Source organism: Lepisma saccharinum, chromosome 1 (assembly GCF_977018435.1).
Source record: "Lepisma saccharinum chromosome 1, izLepSacc3.1, whole genome shotgun sequence".
Lineage (NCBI taxonomy): Eukaryota > Metazoa > Arthropoda > Insecta > Zygentoma > Lepismatidae > Lepisma > Lepisma saccharinum.
Window position 1 is genome coordinate 21,316,252 of NC_139229.1, and position 23,978 is coordinate 21,340,229.

At 38.2% G+C, this 23,978-nt stretch overlaps 1 protein-coding gene across 1 annotated transcript in view; it reads left to right on the forward strand.

Moving 5' to 3' along the window:
- Positions 1-958: 958 nt before the first annotated feature.
- Positions 959-23,978, forward strand: part of LOC145997237 (uncharacterized) — a 28,347-nt gene continuing 5,327 nt past the window's right edge. The window contains exons 1-9 of the mRNA XM_083134099.1: positions 959-1,021; positions 2,729-2,936; positions 3,904-4,080; positions 6,014-6,146; positions 8,770-8,926; positions 11,034-11,207; positions 11,877-11,952; positions 15,810-15,859; positions 23,233-23,334. Of these exons, the coding sequence (XP_082990225.1) occupies positions 959-1,021; positions 2,729-2,936; positions 3,904-4,080; positions 6,014-6,146; positions 8,770-8,926; positions 11,034-11,207; positions 11,877-11,952; positions 15,810-15,859; positions 23,233-23,334 (1,140 nt within the window). The remainder of the gene's footprint in view (positions 1,022-2,728; positions 2,937-3,903; positions 4,081-6,013; positions 6,147-8,769; positions 8,927-11,033; positions 11,208-11,876; positions 11,953-15,809; positions 15,860-23,232; positions 23,335-23,978) is intronic.

The window sequence follows — 23,978 nt, forward strand, 5'->3', positions numbered from 1 at the left end:
TTACAATAGTCACAAAAATACAAAATATTTTAATGGTCTACGCATTCAACATGTGCAAAACTCCACATTCGGTACAGTGAACCCAATCTTCCTCAAAGGACTCTAGACAAATTATGCATTGTGCAGTTTCTGCAGTTGTCTACTTTGTCGTCTTACTTACTGAGGGGTATAAACTTATTGTCCAAGTCTTTCATATACGAAAGTAGTTGTTATTCCATTTCGTCATCGAACGTCTTCTTAAATCTGCCCATCTGAGGTGTCAGGTCCACATCCATACCACGTTGAATTGCTCTCAATCTATCTCCTAACGTGCTTCTTGGTAAACAAAATATACTAGCTGCTTGTCTTGCTCTAATTTTGTTAGTCATTAGATCATTTACCACAGCTTTCATGGCCTCTTCAGTCCATTTATCCCTTTTGTTGCCCTCCTCATCTGCCATCTTACTCTGAAAATAAAAGCAAGCAGGACTGTAGTAGGTGCGTACGAAATTCTGTGTGGCTGACACTGGATGACGCTTCGCTGGCCGATACTGTACGATCATTAAGTGGTAACAAAAGTTGCGATTACACGTTGTTTATAATCAATTTGCTAAACTATTTACAGGTTTTCGTTTCCTTATACAGGGTTCCCACACACCTGGAAAACCTGGAAATCTCAAGGAATTTGAAAAAATACAAATCTCAGGGAAAATCTTGTAATTGATTAATGGTTCCCAATGAAGCAAAACTGAGGGATTATAATATGCTCCTGTCTGTGGATAATCCAAGCTGTTGTAGCATTTCTCTTTCAGCAAGGAACTCATATCTACGCGTATTTGTTTGTCTGTTTCTTGTTTTTAAATGTGATTCCAGGGCTGGCGACCAAGTGTATACCCTCATAAATTTTGCGCGTTTTAAAATTTAATTAACCGATTTTGATCTTTTACATGACGTAAAATATGTGCGATGTGCTCAGAGCATGGAAGACCTGATACAGGAACTTCTCAGGAGAAAGAGAATGAAGGCTGTAACTGGTGATAAAGTAATTTGCCACTTTAAGACGTTGCAAAATGTCAGTAGTGAAAAGGAATTGAAAGAGAAGTTTTGTAACTTTTCAATCAAAACTGATGCACTAGAGTCTTTTTTTTTACAGGTGTCATGAAGGGCAAGGATGACTTCTCTGAGTTATGGAGCACTGTTAAGTTGGTTTTGATTTTATCACATGGCAATGCATATGTGGAAAGTGGGTTTTCTGTAAATAAGCAGGTTTTAATAGAAAACTTGAAAGAAGAGTCTGTTGTGGCTATTCGGCAAGTTTATGATGCTGTGAAAGTGGTAGGAGGAGTGTCAAATGTAGAAGTAAGCAAAGATATGATCCAGAGTGTTAAAGGTGCACGTGTTAGATATGAAGAAGCATTGCAAAAGATGAGAAAGAAATGTGATCACGAAGAAGACAAAATGAAAGAAATTAAACGTAAAGCAAGTGAGATCCGTGCTTTACAAGCCAAACAACAAAAGATGCAAGAAGAAGCAAAGGCTATTGCAGAACAATTAAAAAAAACTTGAAGCTTCTGAGAAGTAAAGTTTCTTAATTTATTGTATCAGACATTATTAAATACATTTCTTGTTTTATATTTCAGTCTCAGTAACTTATTATTCCTTTTTACATCGGTACTAATAATTGTCACTTCATTTTTATGTTTTAAAAATTCCAATAATTTGTTTGTCTTAACTATTATTGTACGCATTACAGATTAATTGATATTGTATCTATTTATAAACATCTATGAAAGTGTGAAAATATTTCAGTGTTCTATATCAGATATGTTAGAAATTGTTTCAGAGTTGTTTAAAGTTCTAGAAAACTGGTCATCTTTGTTCTTAATTACATGCAAAGAAGTGTAATTTTATTTTATTATTGAACTAGTTTTGTTATTTGCATCAGAAAACAACAGTAATAAAGAAGGTGAGGATGGTATGGCTATGAGGGGAAATGGAGGAGGCCATTGTAAAATTATAGTAGTCTTTTACTGTGCATTCAATACTCTGGAAAAAATATGAGGATTCTGGAAAACTCAGGGAAATCTCAGGGAAAATGGATTTGGAGTTTGCATGCGATCCCTGCTTATAGAATACCGATAAATTGAATCTGACAATAAAATCAAACACTTACCTCGAACATGAATACCAGGGCCCTAGAAATAACTTCTCTCACACAGCCACTTGGCTCTTCACAGTAACACAGGCACAGCTCTCCCAATACTGCGTGAAAGAGGGTGACCCAAAACTATAGTGCACATGAATACATACCCTTCCCTCCTCCTCCCGTGAACTACTGCTATGTAGCATCAAATGTCCGAACTAGCAATTGGCCGATACTGTAGAATGGCCGGTACTGTACAACTCTCCCCTAATTGTTTGTATTACCACTACTAGCATCCTAGCAATCCAAAAGATAGCATAAAGCTTTGTGTGAAAGTGCATGGGATAAAAAGAGAATGTTAGTCAGCAATCAACAATTTAGCTTGTCAAATCTTCATCCATATTTCTTAGGATGACCTTGACACAGGAAGAGCAACTATGACACTGTCACACTTTACAAAGTTCAGAATGTAAGAGATGGCATTTTGGTTTGACAATAGCATGTTTTGTTCCAAATGTATGGCAGGAAGTAGGTTCTTCACAAATACTTATATCTAGGTGTTGGGACATTAGCAGGGAGATTTCCTAACTCATTCTTCCATTCCAGACAGACACCATCCATGGGACGCAAGTGTTGTTCTCCGAGGCAGAGCCACTGTCGAGGAAGGTGGCGAGCGCCCTCACGAGGAGAGGCTTCCGCAAGGGGGAGCTTCTGTATTTCATCACCAGCGAGATGGCGCTGCTCGACCTCTTCATCCTTGGGGCCTGGAGGTGCAATGGGGCAGTCAAGGGAGGGTGTCCCAGCAATGCTGAAGGTAAAAGCACAATTCACATTAAGTTTGAAACATTTCTTCTTCAGGATTTGTGATAGAATTATTGTCATATAATACTTTTTTGCATATTACTTGTTGAACCAAGTAGAAAGTTTTATTTATGGGATAGACACAGAGCACATTACTCATTAACATGATTTTTTATGAACACTTCTCAAAAAAAAGTTTGGAATACTGTTATTACAGGTGGCTCAAAAGTCATCATCCTATTTGAACTGACCTTTTTTTTGACATCTTGTTGTTTATATCAGTAGTGTTTTGTCAGTTAAATATAAGATACTCACGAAATTTACTGTGTGCGAAAATGAATAAGTATACCCAACATACAGCCTGCGAAACATTAGCCCTTTTCCGGGCAGAGTAGTAGCCCATTTTGGTGATTTGCCATGGCCGACCAGGTCCCCCGATTTGACAGCTCCAGATTTTTTCCTTTGGGGATATTTTAAGTCATTGGTTTATGTGAACACCAGAGACCTTACATCAACTAAAGGACAATGAAAACATTTCCTCACAGATTCTTTCCAATACCACCAACGCAATAAAAAGATCCCAAATTTGCATCAATTCGAATGGTGCTCATTTATTGGATGCCATCTTAAAAAATTGAGGACATAAAACTTACAAATATCAATAAAAGTTTAACACAAAAGAACCTACTTTGTTTTCTTGAAAACCAAAGCTATAGGCTAAGAAAATCAGGTGATGACTTTTGCGCCACCTTGTATTAGGAATAACAAGTTTGGAATATTTTTATGTTAGACAATAGGTGATAGGTAGTAGGGTGGCATATGTCGGCAAAGAGACTAGAACGTCCATCAGACAGATACCATGTATTGCTACATACCAAGACCGTGTCTATCACCTATTGTTTGACATAACAATATTCCAACCTATTTGTCAGGAGTGTATTATGAAAGAGAGCTTTTCTTATTTGACCTCTAAATTTCAGAGGCAGAGTACAAGCTCATGGAAGAGGCTGATGCAAAGTTTGTTTTATGTGACAAAGACACGGCAGATCATGTGAAGAACATAATTGAAAGAATTCCTTGGGATATACATCTGTTCTCCATTGGGGAAGTCCAAGGAGCTACATCACTAGAGGATTTACTGAAGGATGATGGACAAGGTAATGTAAAAGCATCTAACAAGTACAAGTGATTCATACATCTGGGAATTTTGATATTTCTCATTATATCCACAGATTTGTACTTAAATGTTGACTAATTTGAAAGTGATGAACAATTGTATCTTGTGATAATTTATAATTTATAAGGCATGCCAAAAATGAGTTTCCACATAGCTGAACAGTTAGCACTCTTGTCTTTGGCATGGGTTCGGTTCCTGGAGGGATTTCCAAATTTTAGTGTTGACCCAATCACGAGCAAATGTCAGGCTCACAATACTCAATGAAAAGTTGCTTGGCAGCTCTTAGCCAAGCACTGCTGACTTTAGTTTATTTTGCCCAGAATCAAACAATCGTACATTTAATATCGTTCTAAAAAATCTAAGTATGATCAAATATAAAATCATTTATAAAGAATCGAATACAAACTCGAACTAACAGAGTGATATGTAAAATATCTTTTACTTTGCTAAAGCATCCATCTTTAAAGGAATTAGGATTTATTCCTATTAAATTTGTATGAATGAAACACTTGAGATTCAGAATATTTTTTTCAAATTTCATACAGGGTCTGACAGAATGATCTCCCCTTTTTGAAACAGCAATAAAAAAAATAACAACATAGATCATATTCCAAATTTTATTTTACCACCACATTTTGTCATCACTTTGTTTTGTAGATTATATTACACAAATGTTTGCCTGCATGAGCTATACACTCCTGAAACTTCAATCTGAAATTCCGCATTGCTCGCACAATCGCTGCTGCTGGCATTGCTATGATCGCATTGCGAATGGCATCCTCCAATTCCTCAATTGTCTGCAGCCTATGTTTAAAGACTTCAGCCTTCAGGCATCCCCACCACTCCTCTCTTTCCAGGGGATAAGTCTGGTAACCAAGCAAGGTTTGAGATATCACCATGTAATGAGATGAGCACAATCACAGTCATCTCTTTTAAAATAGATTTCCAGCACAAACACTCAATGTTTACCATTCCAGGCCATGATTTCAACTAAAATGGTATGTCCTGTTCTGCTCAAGGATATACGACTCTAGTGTCCCCTGCCAATGCTGCGTGTGTGGTGGCCAAGTCAAATTGGGGAGATCATTCTGCTGGACCCTATATAAGTCAGTATCAATGAAAGTGTTAAACCTTTTCTAAGAGCCTTTAAACCATGCTGTTTGTGAAAAGAATACAAACAATCCATTTTATATTTACAGTAGACATGGGCATTGAATGTGCCATTCTCCTAACTGTAAATGGAAATAATATCTACTTAAGAGATTTTTAACATTATTTTGATGTTAATTGTCGTCTGTCTCTGTAGTAAAACCATGAGTTCTTGGTTTGAGTCATGGGTAATGCACAGATGTGTGTTTGTCTATCATCTGGTTCATTCTTTAAGTATCTCGTTGTTGTTGCATTTGTGGAGGTCAGTAAGCAGTCTACGCAGTGCGAGCTTCCTATCTGAACTTTGCACATCAAGGTCAATAAGCAGCAGATCAGGAGTGGGGGGAACCATTTGCATTGAGAGGTAAGGAAAATACTGCCAAGGAATGTGCCTTCCTTTACATGGAACCACCAGCTGTTTCTTCTGCCATGACTGAAATGCCACACTGCATTATTACTCACAAATCAGATGATGAGAGGTTTCCAACTGCGTGAATGAACACACCCAATGAAGCCTCCTGAGTTTCTCACTCCCTTCTTTCCACCCCACCCCCTTACAATGCTACAGTACCGCTGCTCACTGTAAAGTCCATATATAATCACTCTTTCAAGTTCGTCATTCATTTCTGTGATAACCTACATATGTAGAAAATCAGTGTAAAGTAACATAAATAGAAATAGAATTTAATTATTACACATAGCAAATTATTGGCTTATCACATAAGGTAACTTTTTGATAATGTTTTCCTTCCTCTGCATTTCAGCATTCCCTGATGAGTTGCAGGTAAACCCCATGGATGATGTAATTTTTATTCCAACCACTGGTGGCAGCACTGGTCTTCCAAAGGGTGCATTACATACACATTATAGTTTGCTTAATGCAATATACAGTATGAGGTAACCAATTTGTCATTTCTTTATCATATTTAAAATTTTTATAAACTATTTTGTAGACTTTTTAGATTAATGTATATAGATTTTGTCACAAAAAAAATATCATGTATTTAAACTTATTCTAAATTTATACTTTCATGTCCATGAATAAAGGATCATAGCACATCATACACATACAGCTATCTAACTTCCACCAATTCTGTTAACATACGTAAATGTTTACTTTACACAGGGAAATCCTGAGTATAAAGTTGGTATTTTTTAATGTCCACTTTATGCACAGTATGGCTAATCGGGACTGGACCTACAGTTTAAAGTGAGATCCAAACCACTATGTGCCTCCACTGGGAATTGAACCTGGAACCCCTTGATTACAAGGCTTCGGAATATAAAAAATTCCATTATACATTTTGTCACAAAAAAGTATCATGTATTTAAACATATTCTAAATTTATACAATTCTCCATGAATAAAGGATCATGAGCACATCAGACACATACAGCTATCTAACATCCACCATTTCGGTTAACATATGTAAGTTACAACTGAAAGCAAAAAGAAAATACCAATATTCTTATCCCACACATCTTCTATTGGGTTCATAGACTCAGGGGTGCCCACAAGGGAAGATTATAGTGCAGGCAGGCACGTATCCAGAGGGGGGGCTTAGGGGGCTCGAGCCCCCCCCCCCCCGAAAGTTTTAAGTTTACACTAGATAAAATGAGGTTTTTGGTTTCTTGTGGTGTGAAATAAAATAATGTGACAATAATTTAAGGAGAGAAATAATTATCGAGGCAAGATGGAGCATGTTTTATATCCCTGTTATTGTTAATAGCACGTATCCAATGTGGGGATGAGGTGGCTCGAGCCCCCCCCCCACCCCATTCAGGAAATTTTTCAATTTACACTAGATAAAATTAGATTTTTGGCGTCTTGAATAATGTGAAGATAATAAATTTATAAATCTGAGAGAAATAATTATCGAAACAAGACGGAGAGTGTTCTATAACATTATTATTGTCAATAGCACTTATCCAAGGTGGGAATCAGGAGGCTCGAGCCCCCCCCTTCAGGATTTTTTTCTGTTTACACTAGATAAAATTAGGATTTTGGCTTCTTCAATAATGTGATAATTTGGGAGAAATAATTATCGAGACAAGACGGAGAATGTTCTATAACCCTGTTATTGTTAATAGCACGTATCCAAGGTGGGGTTCAGGTGGCTCGAGCCCCCCAGGAAATTTTTTATTTTACACTAGGTAAAATTAGGTTTTTGGCTTTTTGAATAATGTGTCAATGATTTAAGGAGATAGACAATTATCGAGGCAAGACGGAGAATGTTCTATAACCCTGTTGTTCATAATCTTGCATGTAAACTTTTGTTGCGCTTTCGGTGTTGTCACAGCGCACTTGAGCACTATGTAGAGACTTGTCAGCATTTGGAAGCTGCACAACAAAGGTAGCGCCACACGTAGGGCGATTCGTTGTAATTTCTAATCTCTGGAAGGCGGGAGAGGGTATGTTCTTGAATGAGAGAAGGAGTCAACTACTGGCAATATTAACGAATCGTTTTATCTGCGAAACGTTCTAGAATATAATGAGGATATAAATACGGGAATTCAATTTTTCGGTTGATCTGTACAAAGAATCGATTAATGAGATTTCAGAGGTAAGTGTGACAATTCATACAGTAGATTGGTATTCAGATCAGTCAGCGTCCTCTGGTTGCTTTATAAGATATAGTGATTCGATAATGAAGACATTGACGACAGCAGAACTTCCGGGCCCTCAGTGTAGTGCTAGTTCGGTTTGAGGGCCGAAGGGATCAAGGCCTCTCTCTCTCTCTCCAAAGTGAATATTTTAGCAGTACCGGATATTGGAGTGGTTTATTAAAACAGAAATAAGCTGCATAGATCAACTGAAAATCAAAGTTTTGAGTGATGATTTAGTTTTGCCAGAACTAAATTTCGTATATGCAGTCCGAGAATTTCATGGTATAAAAAATACTTTTGTTTAAGCCTACTGGGTTCGAAACACATTCAAGCACTTAACTACCATAAAGAGACAGCCGAAAATTTTATGAATGTCGAGAAGAGAAAGCAAGATGTTGCATATGTAAACATTTTAGGTGGAAATTGCAGGACCCAAATCTACCAGTCTACCAGGTCTACCAGGACCCAAATCAGGGCTCTACCAACTGAGCCACCTAGCCATCCTTGACTTCAACCGATTTTTCGTTAAAATGTCTACATGGTACATGTCCTGTGTATATCAAATCGTAAGGTGTTGCCTGTATAGTGAACAAGTGGCTTTTTATGGGTTGATAATATGTGAACATTTCCAGCATAGATAATTTTCACAAGTAAAATATACATGCTATGAACACCGGGTTACACTTAAATATTTAATCATTCATATATCCCCGAGTATATGTACTTATTGAATTTGATTGGGTGGGCAATCGGGTGGGCACAGGAATTTTTGGGTGGACGCTTGCCCACCCGTGCCCACCCCTGTTGCCATCCCTGTTTGAATTTTACATTATGCATGTATTTTACACTATCTGAGACATTACCATAGTTGCATTGCATTTTTTGGAATGAATACCTGAATTTTTACCTTTCAGGTATGTATTGTATGATGGTAGTTTTATGATTACCTTTACGAATTTCCATGCAGCTGGGTTGATAATGAGTTTGTATCAACTAGTAAATGGATTCGAAACTTATACCATTCCTGTGTACTCTGGGAAGAATATCTTGGATGCTGTTGCACGATACAAGGTAATACTTTTGGATAAAATTACTTTGTTGTTGGGTTGTATTTAACTGTTCTTCTCTTGCAAGATTTCAGGAATAAAATTTTGTGTTGTATATTAATTAATTTAGTTTTGGTTGTTAACTAATTTCACTTTCACCCTCCTTGGGTTAATTGCAATGATGAAGATGACTGAAAATTAGAAGAAATAGATGAAGGATCCAACACAATGAAACGCAAATGCCTTGGCTAGGAGTCAAACCCAGAAGCTCTTGAACTAAGATCACGAGTGTCAGTGCATGAGAAAACAAAAGTGTTGCAATTTGTGTGTATGTAGGCACAAAAATAGTAGGAAATTTAAACTTCATAATGTGTACCATGACAAAAATTTTGCAAGTGTCATCTCCATACACTCGTGTCCATATCTACTTATGCTAGGGATGGCCAAACTGGTATTGGATATTCTGATATACGGATTATCCAGATATCCAAATTATCTGGATTATCCTGATACATGAATATCTGATATTCAGATTATCAGAATTATCCAGTTATTTGGATTATCCAAATATCCAGATATCCAAATGTGTGCATTATCTGGACAATTTTATCGTTTATGCATTTTATGGGCTATCAACATATTCTTTTATTCATGATTTTCATATTTCACTGTATGGATTTTCTACAAATATTTAATCAAATCTGATCTACCCATATATCCAAATTATCCCAATATTTGGATTATCCAAATTACCCCGATATTTGAATTATCCGAATATCCGTATTATCTGGATATTCTGCATTATCCAGATATTCAGACATCTGACTTATCTGGATATTCTGATTATCCAGATACTCTAATTATGTGTATATCTGCATATTCTGATTATCCAGATACTCTAATTATGTGTATATCTGCATATTCTGATTATCCAGATATTCTAATTATTTGTATATCTGGATTTTGTGGCCATCCCTAGAAGATATATATAGGTTTATGGAATTATCATCATTTGTAATAAGATGTGAAACTATGATACCAATTGTTGATAGTTTAAAATAATAGTAAACATTTTTGTTTCTTGTAGTATTAGATACACAGAACAGTTTTCATAGAATCAGTAGGCTTGATGAAATGCCATACCAAAGTACAGTTTGCTAAAAATGTACATTGTTAGACTGTTTAGATACACCAAAGATAGATACTCCAAATGGATAGAATTTGGACTTTCCTTGTTGGATAGCTGCCAAGATTCTGAAAAACTTACATTATCCTTTTCAGTACACTTGTTTCATGGTGGCTGATAACAAAAGTTTTGAACTGTATATCTCAAATGTTGATTTGAGTATTCCATGTTAAGAATTGATAAAAAGTAACTAAATATTTTTGCTTTTAATGGAGTAGTAAATGTACATCCAGTGGACTAGCAGCATGATTTTAATTAAACTTGTATAAATTTTTAACATGGGGTAAAAAGTAAAGTAAAATGTAAAGTGCTCCCCTATGCTTTGCACCATGCCATGAAGGCATATAGGGGGTGTGGGGTTAGGGCCCCACACTTTCTTGGTCTCGGCTGAGCCGGGGATATGATCAGCACCATGCACCTGGCTGCCTTTACCCCCCAGAGTTTCCTCCAGGTACCCACTTTATACGATGCTGGGTGGGTGCCAGAGCCTCTTGAAAAGGTTGAAAAAGTTCTGGTTCTCCCCCACCAGGGATTGAACCTGGCCCTGTCGCATGGTAGTCAGACGCCCTAATGACTGAGCTACCGCAGCTTTAACATGGGGTACGACATCAACATTTGAGACTTCTCCTCTGTGCTGAAAATTTCTGATGGAGGTAGAGTTAGCATATGCAATTACGCTGTTAATTTTTTAATTTTTTTAAAATTCAACTTGTCCACTGAGCAGATAATCTGACTATATTAACATATTAAAAATGCTGGAAATCGTGATGAGTTGTATGTCAAGGATTTTCGAAAGTGAGAGTTATGGGTAATGTTTACAGTTTTTAGTAACAAGCCATTCCTATATTTTGCCATCTTTTGCAGCATTTGAAATCCTGTGCTAATTAAAGTATTGCCTAATGGGCATAGCATTTCATCCAATCATATCTTTCCTTCCTTTCCCAAGCCTCAGATGTTTGGAGGATTTCCGTATGTGCTGGTGTGGTTACTGAAAACTCCAATCTTCTCTGTGAATGACCTGTCAAGCCTTCAATACATGTACACTGGAGGTGCAGCAATAGACATAAATACCATACAAGAACTCAAGATTAAGTTTCCACATATCAAAGAAGTTGACATGGTAAGTCCTGTTTTAATCTCTGTCAAAGTTTGTGAAAATCTAATGATTCTCTGAATGTTAGTGGCAATGGTTCTACATTAGCAAGCAATGTTAATTGGACATTCATTATTTAGTGCTTTATATTATACTTTTTCTAACACTACGTTTGAGCAGTACGTTCTCGAAACACAGTGTTAGAAGAAGTATCAATGCACTAAATAATAGATAATATCCAATTTGACATGAAAATCTGTCAAAATCCTGTATATTATGGTGTGTAGATAGTTAAGCAAACTCTCACAATGTATCTACTTCAGTTGCTATTTTTTATTATGTGCAACAGTGGATTATCATGAATATTAATTTCTGTATGTTATATACATTCAATCACTAGGAATAGATGAATAGATACAGTGGAACCTCGATTTTATGTTTTTCAGGGTACCAGGCTGAAAAACTTAAAATGTGGGAAAATGTAAAATCAAGGAAAGATTTATGACATTTTACTACATTAGGACTATCAAAATTGAACGTTTAATGCAGGAACATGTAAAATACAGGAATGAGGAATGTAAAATCGTGGTTGCACTGTATAATTTTACATGATCAAATAAGGACTAAACTGAGAAACTAAATGCACTTGTCACACACATGTACCTTTAGACTAAATTATCATACTTCTGCTTCTAGGGCTACGGAGCAACAGAATTCTCACTTGTGACATCTTCCAAAGCAGCTAGAACTTTCAATATTCTTCAGGTTCCAGGTAAGAAAAGCTACTATGTGAATATTTGGGTTAACAGCTAAGGAAAATGTAGATGGAAGTAAAGACAAAAACAGCATTTAAGTGGAAATCGTTAGATTGGGTGGGGGGGTGTTTACTGGGTATAAAGGTGGGGGTACCATGCCTTGAAAATGTAGTGTGGAAAACGACCCAAGAAACTTGTTCCTGAGACGGATGACAACATAAATGGCAGTGTGACCAGTATTGCTCGCAACTAATTTTCTTTTGAAAGTAATGCGGCTTAATTAGTTTTTGGAATATATTGTGTAGATTTGTTTGTCTTTAAAGGCGGAAAGTGAATTGATGGAAACAGTTATATTTGTGGAGTGATTTGCCGTCACGAAATTGCATTAATTTGGAAAGAAAAGTAAAATGAAATAAATAAATAGCATGCATAATACAAGGAGACACATCGCAATGTGATTCCGGACGTCAGGTGTTGGATTGTGTACTAGAGTTTATTTTTCTATGTTATTGGAATATAAATAGTATCCTGAGAGATATTTCATACCGAGGCTACAAACCACAAGTGTTGCTTGGAAGCGAGCAGTCTGTAATCAATGCAGCCTTTCGAACCTTAGGGACACAAGCTCTGACTGCACAGTTTCCTCAAGGAGATATTATACCAAAGCGGCATGCGACAAACAATATGAGGATTTCACACCAAAGCAACATGGGTTCTTTGGTGCAAGGCAGCTTTCAGACTAAGTGACAAGGGACATGTGTTGCTTGGAAACAAGCCAATCAAGAGCAACATTTGACACTGTAGTGGTATGACGGGCAGCACAGACCAGCGTTGAGTTGGTGAAATCCTCAAGTGAAGTGATAAGAGTCAAGCGCCGCTTGTCACTTTGGTGCGCAATCTCCATAAAGCAAGACACTCATTGCAATGCATATGCGTGAACAACAAATCATGGCAACACGTTGCAAGCTATTGAGGAAATGGCACAGTTTGAGTGACATGTGCAGCTTATCATGTTGCCTAGATCTGTTGTTGTAACATGCAGTTTACTGTGTCACCTAGATCTGTTGTTGTAATGTGTGGTTTATCATGTCACCTAGATCTGTTCTTGTAACGTGCAGCTTTATCGTGTCACCTAGATCTGTTGTTCGCACAATAAGCAGCAAATGCTTGCTAATAGACTGAAGGCACCATGTCGCTTGTCACTTCGTTGAAAACTCCCCCTGTGGCACGTCGCTTCGTCTGAGTACCCTTCTTTTAAGCAGCTTTCCAACTGAAGTAACAAGTAGCATGCAAATACGACATATGAACATGTGCTGAACATGTTACTTGCTGAGCGGTTTGCTGTTTGGACCCTCATGCGGAATGAATGCAAGTGTCTGTGTCACTAAAGTACAGATGCGATAAGAAGCGGCGTGCAATCAGAACGCAGAACGGCAGAACGTGACCAAATTCTGTCTCCTCGTTGGTTGCCATGTGGCTGGGGGGTTTCTACGTTGCCACGTTCGCACAAACACACGGACAGGCTAGTCAGCTGTTGGCAAGCTCGGGCATTCTGGCAAGCATGAAACATTTTATCTTCCTGCTCTACACTACACACCAACTGAAAACCTTCACTGAAAGAACCTTTGTTGTGTTTTTATTATGGTACATTCCAAGCATCAGCTACCGGCATCTTTTTACTTATGTTGCATTGTATCACAATTACCAACAAAAGAAAATGCATCTTGTGTTATGAACAACACTGTGGCAAATCGTTCTCCTTTGATTTCATGCCGCCTCTCTTTGCCTTCTTTGTTATGCCGCAATTGTTGAAGCTTCAGAACGTACAAATGAAATGTATTTCTTGAAAATTAGGGCAAATTACGTATAAACAAATTACGTACAACTTCGTTTCGTTAACACGTTTTTAAATTATATTTTGAGGAACCTACAAAAATTCACCTCCAAAACAGAATTTTACAGAACTGAGTTACTGTATTACGGAGAAGAATTTATCAAGAACAAATCAATTGTGTGTGAATTGATTGATTGAGTTGGTGTTTTAAAGTCCACTTTATGCACACTACGGCTAATCTGGAATGGACCTACAGTTGGAAGTGGGATCCGAACCACTATGTGCCTCGACAAGGTATCAAACCCAGGACTACTTGATTACAAGGCGACAACACTTACCCTACCACTGTGCCATCGGGGAGGCACAGGTGGGTGTGTGAAGTGAGATAATTTGGGAGCTATATGAGAATACAGGCTCTGGCAATACAGAGTTCAATAAATTACAACGAAACGCTTGGCAATTGCTCGATTTCCTTAACATTAATGATACATTTGGTACATGTGTTATTAATGCTTTGAGGCTACCTGTATGTAAAAACATAAAAAATGAATGAAAGAACAGAAGTAGTAGTTAAATATTCAGTTGTTTTTGCTTACCGGCTACCATTGCAGTGGCGCTATCCCAAGATCATCTTCATTGTTGGTTAGTAAAGGAACATCTTCATCTGAGCTACTACTGTCACTGCTGTCTTCCCGCCCAAGTAAAATTACAAAATCCTCCATTTGCTGCTTTTCAACTCCCTCCTTTTCCCATGCTTCGGAAATAATCTACCTTGCGTGTTCTATAGCCGAACGCCACCTATCTGCTGTCACATCCCCGATAGCCTGTTCTGTCAATTGCAAAATTTTAGATGGTGTAAAAGGTGGCAAAGTGTTCCTCTGTGCTACCAGCCCTTTGACCTGTGCCCAAATAAGTTCGATTGCATTGTACATACAATGATAAGGCGGGAGACGGACCACCGTATGTCCCGCTTCTTCTGGGGAGCTGCAGTAGTTCAGCCTTCCTCATGTTTCTGTGGGCTCGCGAGAATCCTGAAGTAGGTCAATCCGGCAACAGCGCGTCGCTACCAGAGTGGGTGGTCCCACGCCGCTTGCTAGCGCATCCCGACAATAGTCACATCAGTGTGAACATCCCATGTTGCTTGTCCCATTGGTCTGAAAGTTTCCTTAACACTCATGTCGATGGCACTAAGGAAGTTTGTGGGTTTCCCTTTGTCGTTTCATCCAATCATCATCACCATTGTCACGATTAGTTTAAAGCGGAAGAAAAGAGACAGTAAATATAAAAAATACAAATGCTTCAGTGTATATATATTTAAAAGAAATGATGATAATAATAATAATAATAATAATAATAATAATGAACCTAATTCATACACATAAATTTAGTTACCAAGAGCATTCCATGCATATATTTTCTGCCCTATTATTAATGAAAGTTACAATAACAGGACGTGGTCGACTGTGTAGAATGTTCGTTAATCTTCACGACCACTGTACCAAATATCATAGCAATTATCACACTCATAGAAATGCTTCATGTAAAAGAATCAGACGTTGCAGCGAAAACTCCATTTACTTCCATTATAAGCAGATGAATATCATGTAGTGGGCTGACACCAGTGCCTCTAGGGGTATCATATTCGAGTGGAACCTGCCAGAGAGCCCAGAACAGTGCCGTTTTCCACACTATGTATTCAAGCTGCTGTAGTGTGGGTGCTCCTATATTTCACATGGTAACATTGTGACACCTGAGAGATCCTTTGCATAAAGTTTCCAAGTTGGAAAGAGAGCATCCTCCTCTCCACCTCCATTTTGAGTACTTGATGGAGGAATACAATGGCTAACAGTTCAGTATGCACTCAAACCCCATGTAATCTACAATACCTCTAGTCCATGCAAAAAATTTGTATTTATCTGAAATTAGTGTTTCTTCAGTAATGAAAACATTTATAAAGTTATTCACATGGCAGGTAATGGACCATTAAAGTTTTTTTTTTCAACCGTTCTTCCCATATTACAAAAGAGTTTATTTTTTCAGGTTCAAAAACTGTCAGCTCTGGTGTCATCCTACCATCTGTTAAAGTGAAGGTAAAACTGTTTCTCTGATCTCAGTGGAAATAATAATTTTAAATTCTAAAATAATCATTAAGGAAACAAGTTAAAATAGCATCTATCGGACTGATTGGTTTGGAATAGATTTCTGTCACAATCTTTGGTGTTGTAGTGATGAATTCTTCACTTGACTGTTTGCATAAACAGTTAAATTTGTGTCCGACAAATGCCAAGAGCTGCTAGCATTTTTGTTTATTTAAATAAAGTTAAAATATGACTTGCACTCTGTGCCAACATGACATTGAGTTTGTGTAAAAAATAATTGTGTTTTATTGATATTTTTGGCACATAACATTTTTACAATATTTAGTTCATAATTGGGAGAAGAGAGACACAGTAGTAGATAAATACGAAGAAACTAGTACTGACTTATCTGTGAAACTGTTTTGTGGATAAAGTGAGTACTAGTTTCTCCGTATTTACAATATTTAGATTGCATCAACCAGTTACCACACCAATAGCAAAAAAAAAAAGTAAGTAAAAGTAAAGTGTTCCCCTGTGCATAGCACCACGCCATGAAGGCGTATAGGGGGTGTGTGGGTAACGCCCCACACTTTCTTGATCCGGTCGTGAGTGGGGTGATGTGATCAGCATCACGCCCCTGACCACCTTTACCCCCCAGGGTTTCCCCCAGGTGCCCATGTTATTCGACGCTGGGTGGGCGCCGGGGCCGCTTTCACCGTTAGAAAAGTTCCCGGATTTGAACCGGCCGGGGATCGAACCCGGGACCTTGAGCATGGTGGTCAGACGCGTTACCGACTGAGCCACCGCGGCCAATGCCGTAAAAAAATCAGAAGGGAAAGAAGTGCACAGACCCTCAGATTAGGGGGGGGGGGGCAAAAGCCTTAAATAAAGTTCAGCCGGAAAAGATAAACCTCATTTTACCTCATTGGCTTAGTTTTATTGCATTGATGTGTGTGTGTGTGGGGGGGGGGGGGAAGGCGTACATTTATTTATTTAAAGACATGACACTACAGGCAAATTACCACTTACAGTGTCTTGTATTATAACACTGTCGGGCACACAAAATATGCAATCAGCAGAATTCATAAGGTACAATACTATGATAATATGTTACAGTAATATAAAAATTAATATAAGATGAGATATGAAAAAGACGTATAAAGTAGTAACCTGACAGGTGAGGTTAGAACTTACACATGATAACCAAGGAAAAACATATGAGCTTCACCTTACATATAAACGATGATATATAGATGTAATGCTAGTAATTAGTAAATAACACAAAAAGAAAAAAATAGGATGGACTCTTTCGCCTGTACATAAAGAGACGGAACTACTAAACAAAGTTAAGTCTGGTGTTGGAAGTAAAGTTTCAGTTTCCCTTTTGAACCTTCGAAAACTTTGGAAGATGTCTATCTTATCATATGACTTTGCAATTTCGTTATGACCTACACATTCTCCGAGTGGGTGCTGCATTGGCTGACTTTGTTTGAGCTCTCGGTACTTGAAACAGCTCTTTCCGTGGTCTTACCTTATTATATGGTACATAAAAAGGGATTTCTGAGAGCAGCTGAGAGGAGTCTAATGAGTTGTTTAAAAGTTTATGCAAGAATAGTAAGAGATGTATGTTTCTTCTATCACCTAGGGATTGTATATTGAAGTATTTTTTTAGTGTATGATAAGGAGTATATTTGGTGTAAACGCAGTCTTTTTACAGTCTTAAGGATCGAAGGAACCTGTTTTGTACATTCTCTATTCTGCTGGTTTCATTTAGGTTTTGTGGGGACCAGACGATAGACGCGTATTGCAATTTCGACCTTACGTAGGTATTGTAGAGTATTTGGAATGTTTCTGACTTCTTAATGTCGTTTCCCATTCTAATTATAAACCCAAGGTTTCGGTACGCTTCTGCTACAATGTGGTCGATGTGCTTTTGAAAACTGTTATTTTCTTCAAACTGAACACCAATATTTTTGTAACTTGAAACTGTCTAACGTGTGGCCACTGATTGTGTAAGTGTGCGTGTGGGGTTGTTTCTTTCAAGTGAAAGTCATAATTTTGCATTTGTTAAAATTGAGTTTTAGTTTGTTTTGAACGCACCATTCGACAAGATTATCAATGTCTTTTTGCAGTTCCAGGGTATCATTATCGTTCGTTATTTTCAGGTCATCCGCGTACAGGAGTTTCTTGGAATGTAGCAGGCATTCTGGGAGATCGTTAACAATCATAAGGAATAGCAGTGGTTCATGGTTCGATCCTTGCACCCGAGGAGGTCTGAAATACAGTAGACATGCTATTATCATATCTAACATACTGTTTTCGGTCTAGAGGTTAAGATGGTGAAGCTTTTGGAGAAGTGTATCATGGTCAACAAGATCGAACGCCTTTGAAACATCAGTATAAATTACATCAACTTGCCCTTTCCTGTCCAGCATCAAGGTTATAAAGTTGGAGATTTCAAATAAATTTGTTACAATGGACTGTTTAGGTATGAATCCATGCTGGTGAGGGGACAGTATCAGATGAAGGTGCCTGGAAATGTATTTACATAAGATTTGTTCGAAGAGTTTTGCGGGAGTTGAAATAAGTGCGACTGGCCTATAGTTGTTGATATCAGCTTTGTCGGAGGTCTTTGGTATGGGACACACCTCAGAAAGCTTCCATATTTCCGGGAAAATGCAGGTGGAGAGTGAAAGGTTGAATAAGATGTGTAGCAGGTACTAAAGGCTTTCCGAGCATTCTTTTATCCTTTGGACCATATTGGAACCAACAGATCTTTTTGGTTTTAGTGATTTTAATGCATCATCCACGTCATTTAAGGAAATTTCACCAATATGGAGCATGCCCAACAGTTCGTTAGTGTTATCCAGGGGGAATGTTGTTTCATAGCTTGATTTGTCATCGCTATAGACTGACTTGAAATGACAAGCAAATATATCCGCAATCTCTTTTCCGCTTCGTAGAGATTTATTTTGGTAGGTGGTGGGATGGGTAGGTGTTTTCTTTCTTTTGTTTTTTACATAGGACCAAAATCTTTTGGGATCGTATTGTACACCTAATTTACAGTTTAGCAAATATTCATCGTACGCCTTGGAGACACGTTTTTTAATGTTCTTCCGCAATTCTTTAAATTTAGTTTCATGAAAGACGGCATCCCTGATCTGTCTTTTGTATTTCCGATGAGGCATAGTTTTAAGAGCTATATCCTTTATTTTTTCCCAGGTGACCCAGCATGGATATAGTTGCGACTTGAGGTTCGTGTAGGGGATGCATTTATCAAAGACAGAGTTTAAAATGCCATAAAATGTACGGACCACATCATTTATATCATTATAATTTCTTAATACATCCCAGTTTACAATTTGAATTTCTTTGAATAGTTTTTAAAAATCAGCCTTTTGGAAATTATATCATTTTTGTCTTGTCTCGGGTTTGATTTTGCGTGGTTGTGGGTGAGAAGCACACAGCATTAGTGCAGGATGGTGCTTATCTTCAGGTACTATCGGAAGCTCATTCATTTCAACAAATATGTAGTTCAAATTGGTTATGATTAAGTATAACGTTTTGCCATAAGTGTTTAAAACATTGTTACAGTGTAGACACGTGTTTCCTGAATTTAGTAAATCTGAATGTGAGCCGACGATTTCTGGAATATTCAAGTCGCCTGTCAGAAGTAATCGACACCCAGTCGGACATTGCGAGGTTATGTGATCAAACAGTGAAGTAATCAACACCCAGTCGGACATTGCAAGGTTATGTGATCAAACAGTGTATCGTATGTTTTAGATGGGGAATCAGGCAGGACATATACTACACACATATTCAAGTTAGTTTCATCATCCATTTTAACTTTAACAATTATACATTCAACGGTAGGGTCCTCAAGACTGCAGTCTATTTTGGAGGTTTGGAATTTCCGTTGAACTCCCAGCAGGACACCTCCGCCTTTGGTTTTCCCCGAGGCGATCGGGTCACGGTCTGTCCTGAATACGACGTATCTGTCGTCAAACAGTTCCTCGTTAGCATGCGCAGACGTTAACCAAGTCTCGGAACATTCCACCGCATCGTAATCATTGGATAATACACTTAGGTAAAACTGTTTTGTTTTCGTTCTTAGCCCTCGTACGTTCTGATATGCAATATTAAACTGTTTGCTATTGTTATTCATATTGTGAAAGTTTAACTGAGCAAAGGTGTTTCGTTTTGGGTTGCAATTTACTGAGTCACAGGCAAGTGGGTCGCTTTTCTTCCATTCCTGAATCAAGGGGGATCTCGCGGCCTCATTGCTTTCTGAGACAGACACACTCGGCATCAGCTTACCTGGATGTTGCAGACAATGGGCGTGGTTACATGAGGGTCCTCAAGGAAGTTGGCAGGCCCTCGGCCCTACTCTTCCTTGTCCTGTGGGATCCCTGGGGAGAGGGAGAGGAGGGTTCTGATGTTGACCAGCTGCAGAATGACCTTGGGTGTTGTTGTCGCAAGCATTCTGGGCGCCTGGACAATCCTGCAGGTCTTGTAGCATATATTTCCGACCGTCAACAACGAGATGTCGGAAACTTAGGTGGGAATGATGACCTTTCCTTCGGGCATCATTTATGAATGGGACAGCAGTTGGCGTTCCTTCCTCACACTGAATGAGAAATCTTCATCCACGGACACTCTAGAACTTTTCAATCTGTGTCTATTTCTTAGAATTTCATCCTTCTTCTTGTTGCGAAGAAATCTGCAGACAATCGGGGGAACATGTTTTTATTCTATGACAACGTTGAATGTCATCCTCACCTAAATGTACTGTAAATGCAATTTCGTTTCGATGAGGTCTTTCACTTTCCCCTCCGTCGTCTCCCAATCTTCCTTGCCATCTTCCTGGGGGATGCCAAAAAACACCAGGTTCTTGCACCTACTCCTGTTCTCTTGGTCATCAAGACGATTCTCTAGCCATTTGCAGTAACCTTGTAACTCACCGATTTCGTACACGAGTTTGTTTACATCGCTCTCCATGACCGAAACTCTATCCAACAAATGTGTAACTCTGTAGTTCAGTTACCTCACTTCCTTAATGATCGATTCATTGGAGCTCTGCAATTGTTTCAACAGTTCACGAATTTCACTCATTTCCACTTGTTCTAACATCGGGGGGCCAGGTTTTTTCCCCACACCATCGATGACTAATAACGTCAACACTATTGCACCATATGCGTAGAAACATTTCGAGGTTGTCAGCCCTGCACTTGAGGCTACACCGGAGGTCTTGGAATAGCCCGAACAAAAGAGCCAGATTCTCGCCCGGCAGATGGCTAGGCACACTCCTATCCTGGCGACACTCGGCTTAGCACCCTGCAAACTACGAGGAACGCAAAAGCACTTTCGTTCTCTTCAATGTCTCAAAATGTACACACACACACACACACACACACACACACACACACATACATACATACACATATATATATACATAGAGACATAGACATACGTAGATATACAGATATATGTAAATATATATGTAAACATATTATTTAAATACTGTACATTGTCCCATAACAAACCAACAGCAAAATTGAATAAATTGTCTCTGAAATGTGCACGTTCATTTTCTTCTGAACAATTGTTCATGCATTTAAGGCCAAACTGATTAGCAGCAACAGTCCGAAGTAGTTAGTTGTTGTTCTCTCTCTGGTAATGCATTACAGAAAGAGAAAACAATCAAATTGTGAGCAAGAAAGTTTTTTAAATCTAAATTTGTACAAACTGAAAACAATATTGATTTAATAGGCGCAAAAAATTTCATGGAGCGCCATGATATTCTCTTTTACAATTTTTTTCACTTAGTTCATTCATTTTTTCACATAGTTCGTTCAGCACTCAGTGCCAACTCCCGATAAAATTTGAAATCAAAGGGGCAATTACCCCTCTGTGCCACCCTACAGTTGCTCTTGGCCATCTGGAAGAAATAATGCAAGAAAGAAGTGAAAAGTAATACCATTTTGAGTATCCTTTTGACTTGCTACTCATAGATTCTGCTAGTTTTGCTTTATTTCACTTCTTTGTTTGCCCCCCTTGAATTGATTGCCGTCCACATTTGGAGGAGCAATGCCCCCTACCCTCCTGGTCACGGCACTGCACTACCTTCCCCTGTTGCTTTGAACTTTCATCTTGAAAATACTTCCATTTTTTTAAAGAGTATAATATCGTTTAATAACGGCGATAAGATTCATCTAAATTTCTAGATGCAAGTATAATAATATAGGGGCATGGAAGTCTGGAGGCAAGACCACATCTCTCCCTTAGAAAACGAATGTCAACCTAAAAGTATATACTATTTCACACATATAATTTGATTTCAGTCACAGTAATTTACTTTCATGATAATGGGGATGCAGGAATGCGATAATTTCAAATTCAAGTGGTATTTCTTGAGGGGGTAACGCTATTATCGGGGTAATCTGTGGTGGAGATTAGGAGGGGCATGGGAGGCAGTTGCCCTTCCCACTGTTGCCCACGCACTATAATAAACCTTATGTACCAATGGAAAGTAAACTGTCGTTGCCCCCCCCCCCCCCCCCCAGTTTTGTAACCCAACTGCTCCCACTGTGCCCCATGGAAAAATACCTTGCTTGTCCCTTCGTTGAAGAAATCTTCAGATGTTCATGATTAGGGGGGGCAATTGCCCCCCTTGCGCATGCCTATGAGGCAGAGAATAAGATTGGGATACATAAAAATTAGAATATCATATATGAAGCAATTATACATATATTGACAGTCAAAAATATTTTTTCTAAAAACTGTAGATGGGAGCATGGTTTTCTATGCCCCCTTTTAACATCATCATTGCACAGTGGCAGCAATTGGCTGCCAAAACTGTGGGCAGGGATGGTTTGCTTTATCTTGATAGACCTTAGCATTAAGAAACCACAGTGCAGGGGCAAAAGCTAGGAAAATGTGTAGGGCAACGCCCCCCCCCCCACACACACACAGTCATTGCATTTTACTTATCTGAATTTACATCTCTACACTGGGAGAAACCAGCCAATGTCAACATCAAGTGTTTCAAAGGCAACAGATCCTGTTGTGGTAGCACCGACAATTTTCACACAGGCAAAGTCACAAAGGGTAGCTCGGTAGCTCAATTGGTAGGGCAATGGCATGGTATGCCAGAGAACTGGGTTCAAATTCTGGTTGAGCCTGCATTTTTTAATGTAATACAGTTAGTGTTTATGTATATTTATTGTTTACAATAATTTCTTGTTTATATTTCATTCCTTTCGTTAATATTTAAGTGGTATGCTTTACTGTCTAATGCTCATTGCAATTTATTTGCAGCAAAATTCTCACAAGCATAGTTTGATTTATAAGTGTGTTCAACACTATTTTCATTCTTTTTTCAGATTGTTGATGTGGAGACACGTACACCAGTCGGAAAGGGAAAACGAGGGGAGATTAGAGTTAAGGGCCCCTGTGTTATGAAGGGATATCTGAAGAAACCAGAGGTAACTACGTACTTGTTTCCTGTTATATTTAGATTGTTTGTAAACATATTTCCTTACCTTGTCTCTGTAAACATTTCATTCATCTTCAAATTTTTCCCTGTGTTCTTCATTCAGGAGAGGAGGGGCATTTAAACTTAGTTATATTAAAAATACTCAGGCAAAGTGTAAGCACAGTGAGGCAACATGATCTTTGTTACTGTCACTGTTACTGTTTCCCAAGTGCTGCCAAAAACGTGCCTAAAAAATCCTAAGAGCAGAGTTATAAAAATACAAGGCACCCGGTCTCCATGGCACCTGAAAATTTTTAACTGCCACATGAATTTCCAAATTCAGTTTTAAATTATATTTTATTTTCCTTATTTTTAAAAAATAATGAGTACAATATGTGTTTTTTAAATTTTTGTGTTTTATAAATTTATGCACTGTTAGTTGAATTTTAAAATCTGCAGCGATATGGTAGAGTCGACTATGTATTAGAATGTATTGCATAGTTATTCATGCTGTTACTGGTAGACGTGTTTGACCATCGTTTATACACGGTGTATATGTGTGTGCATGTATGCATGTGTATAATATGCAAGTATAATCTTCCACACTTGTTGATACTCCAAACAAGGAAATTCGGATTTTTATTTCTTGTATTG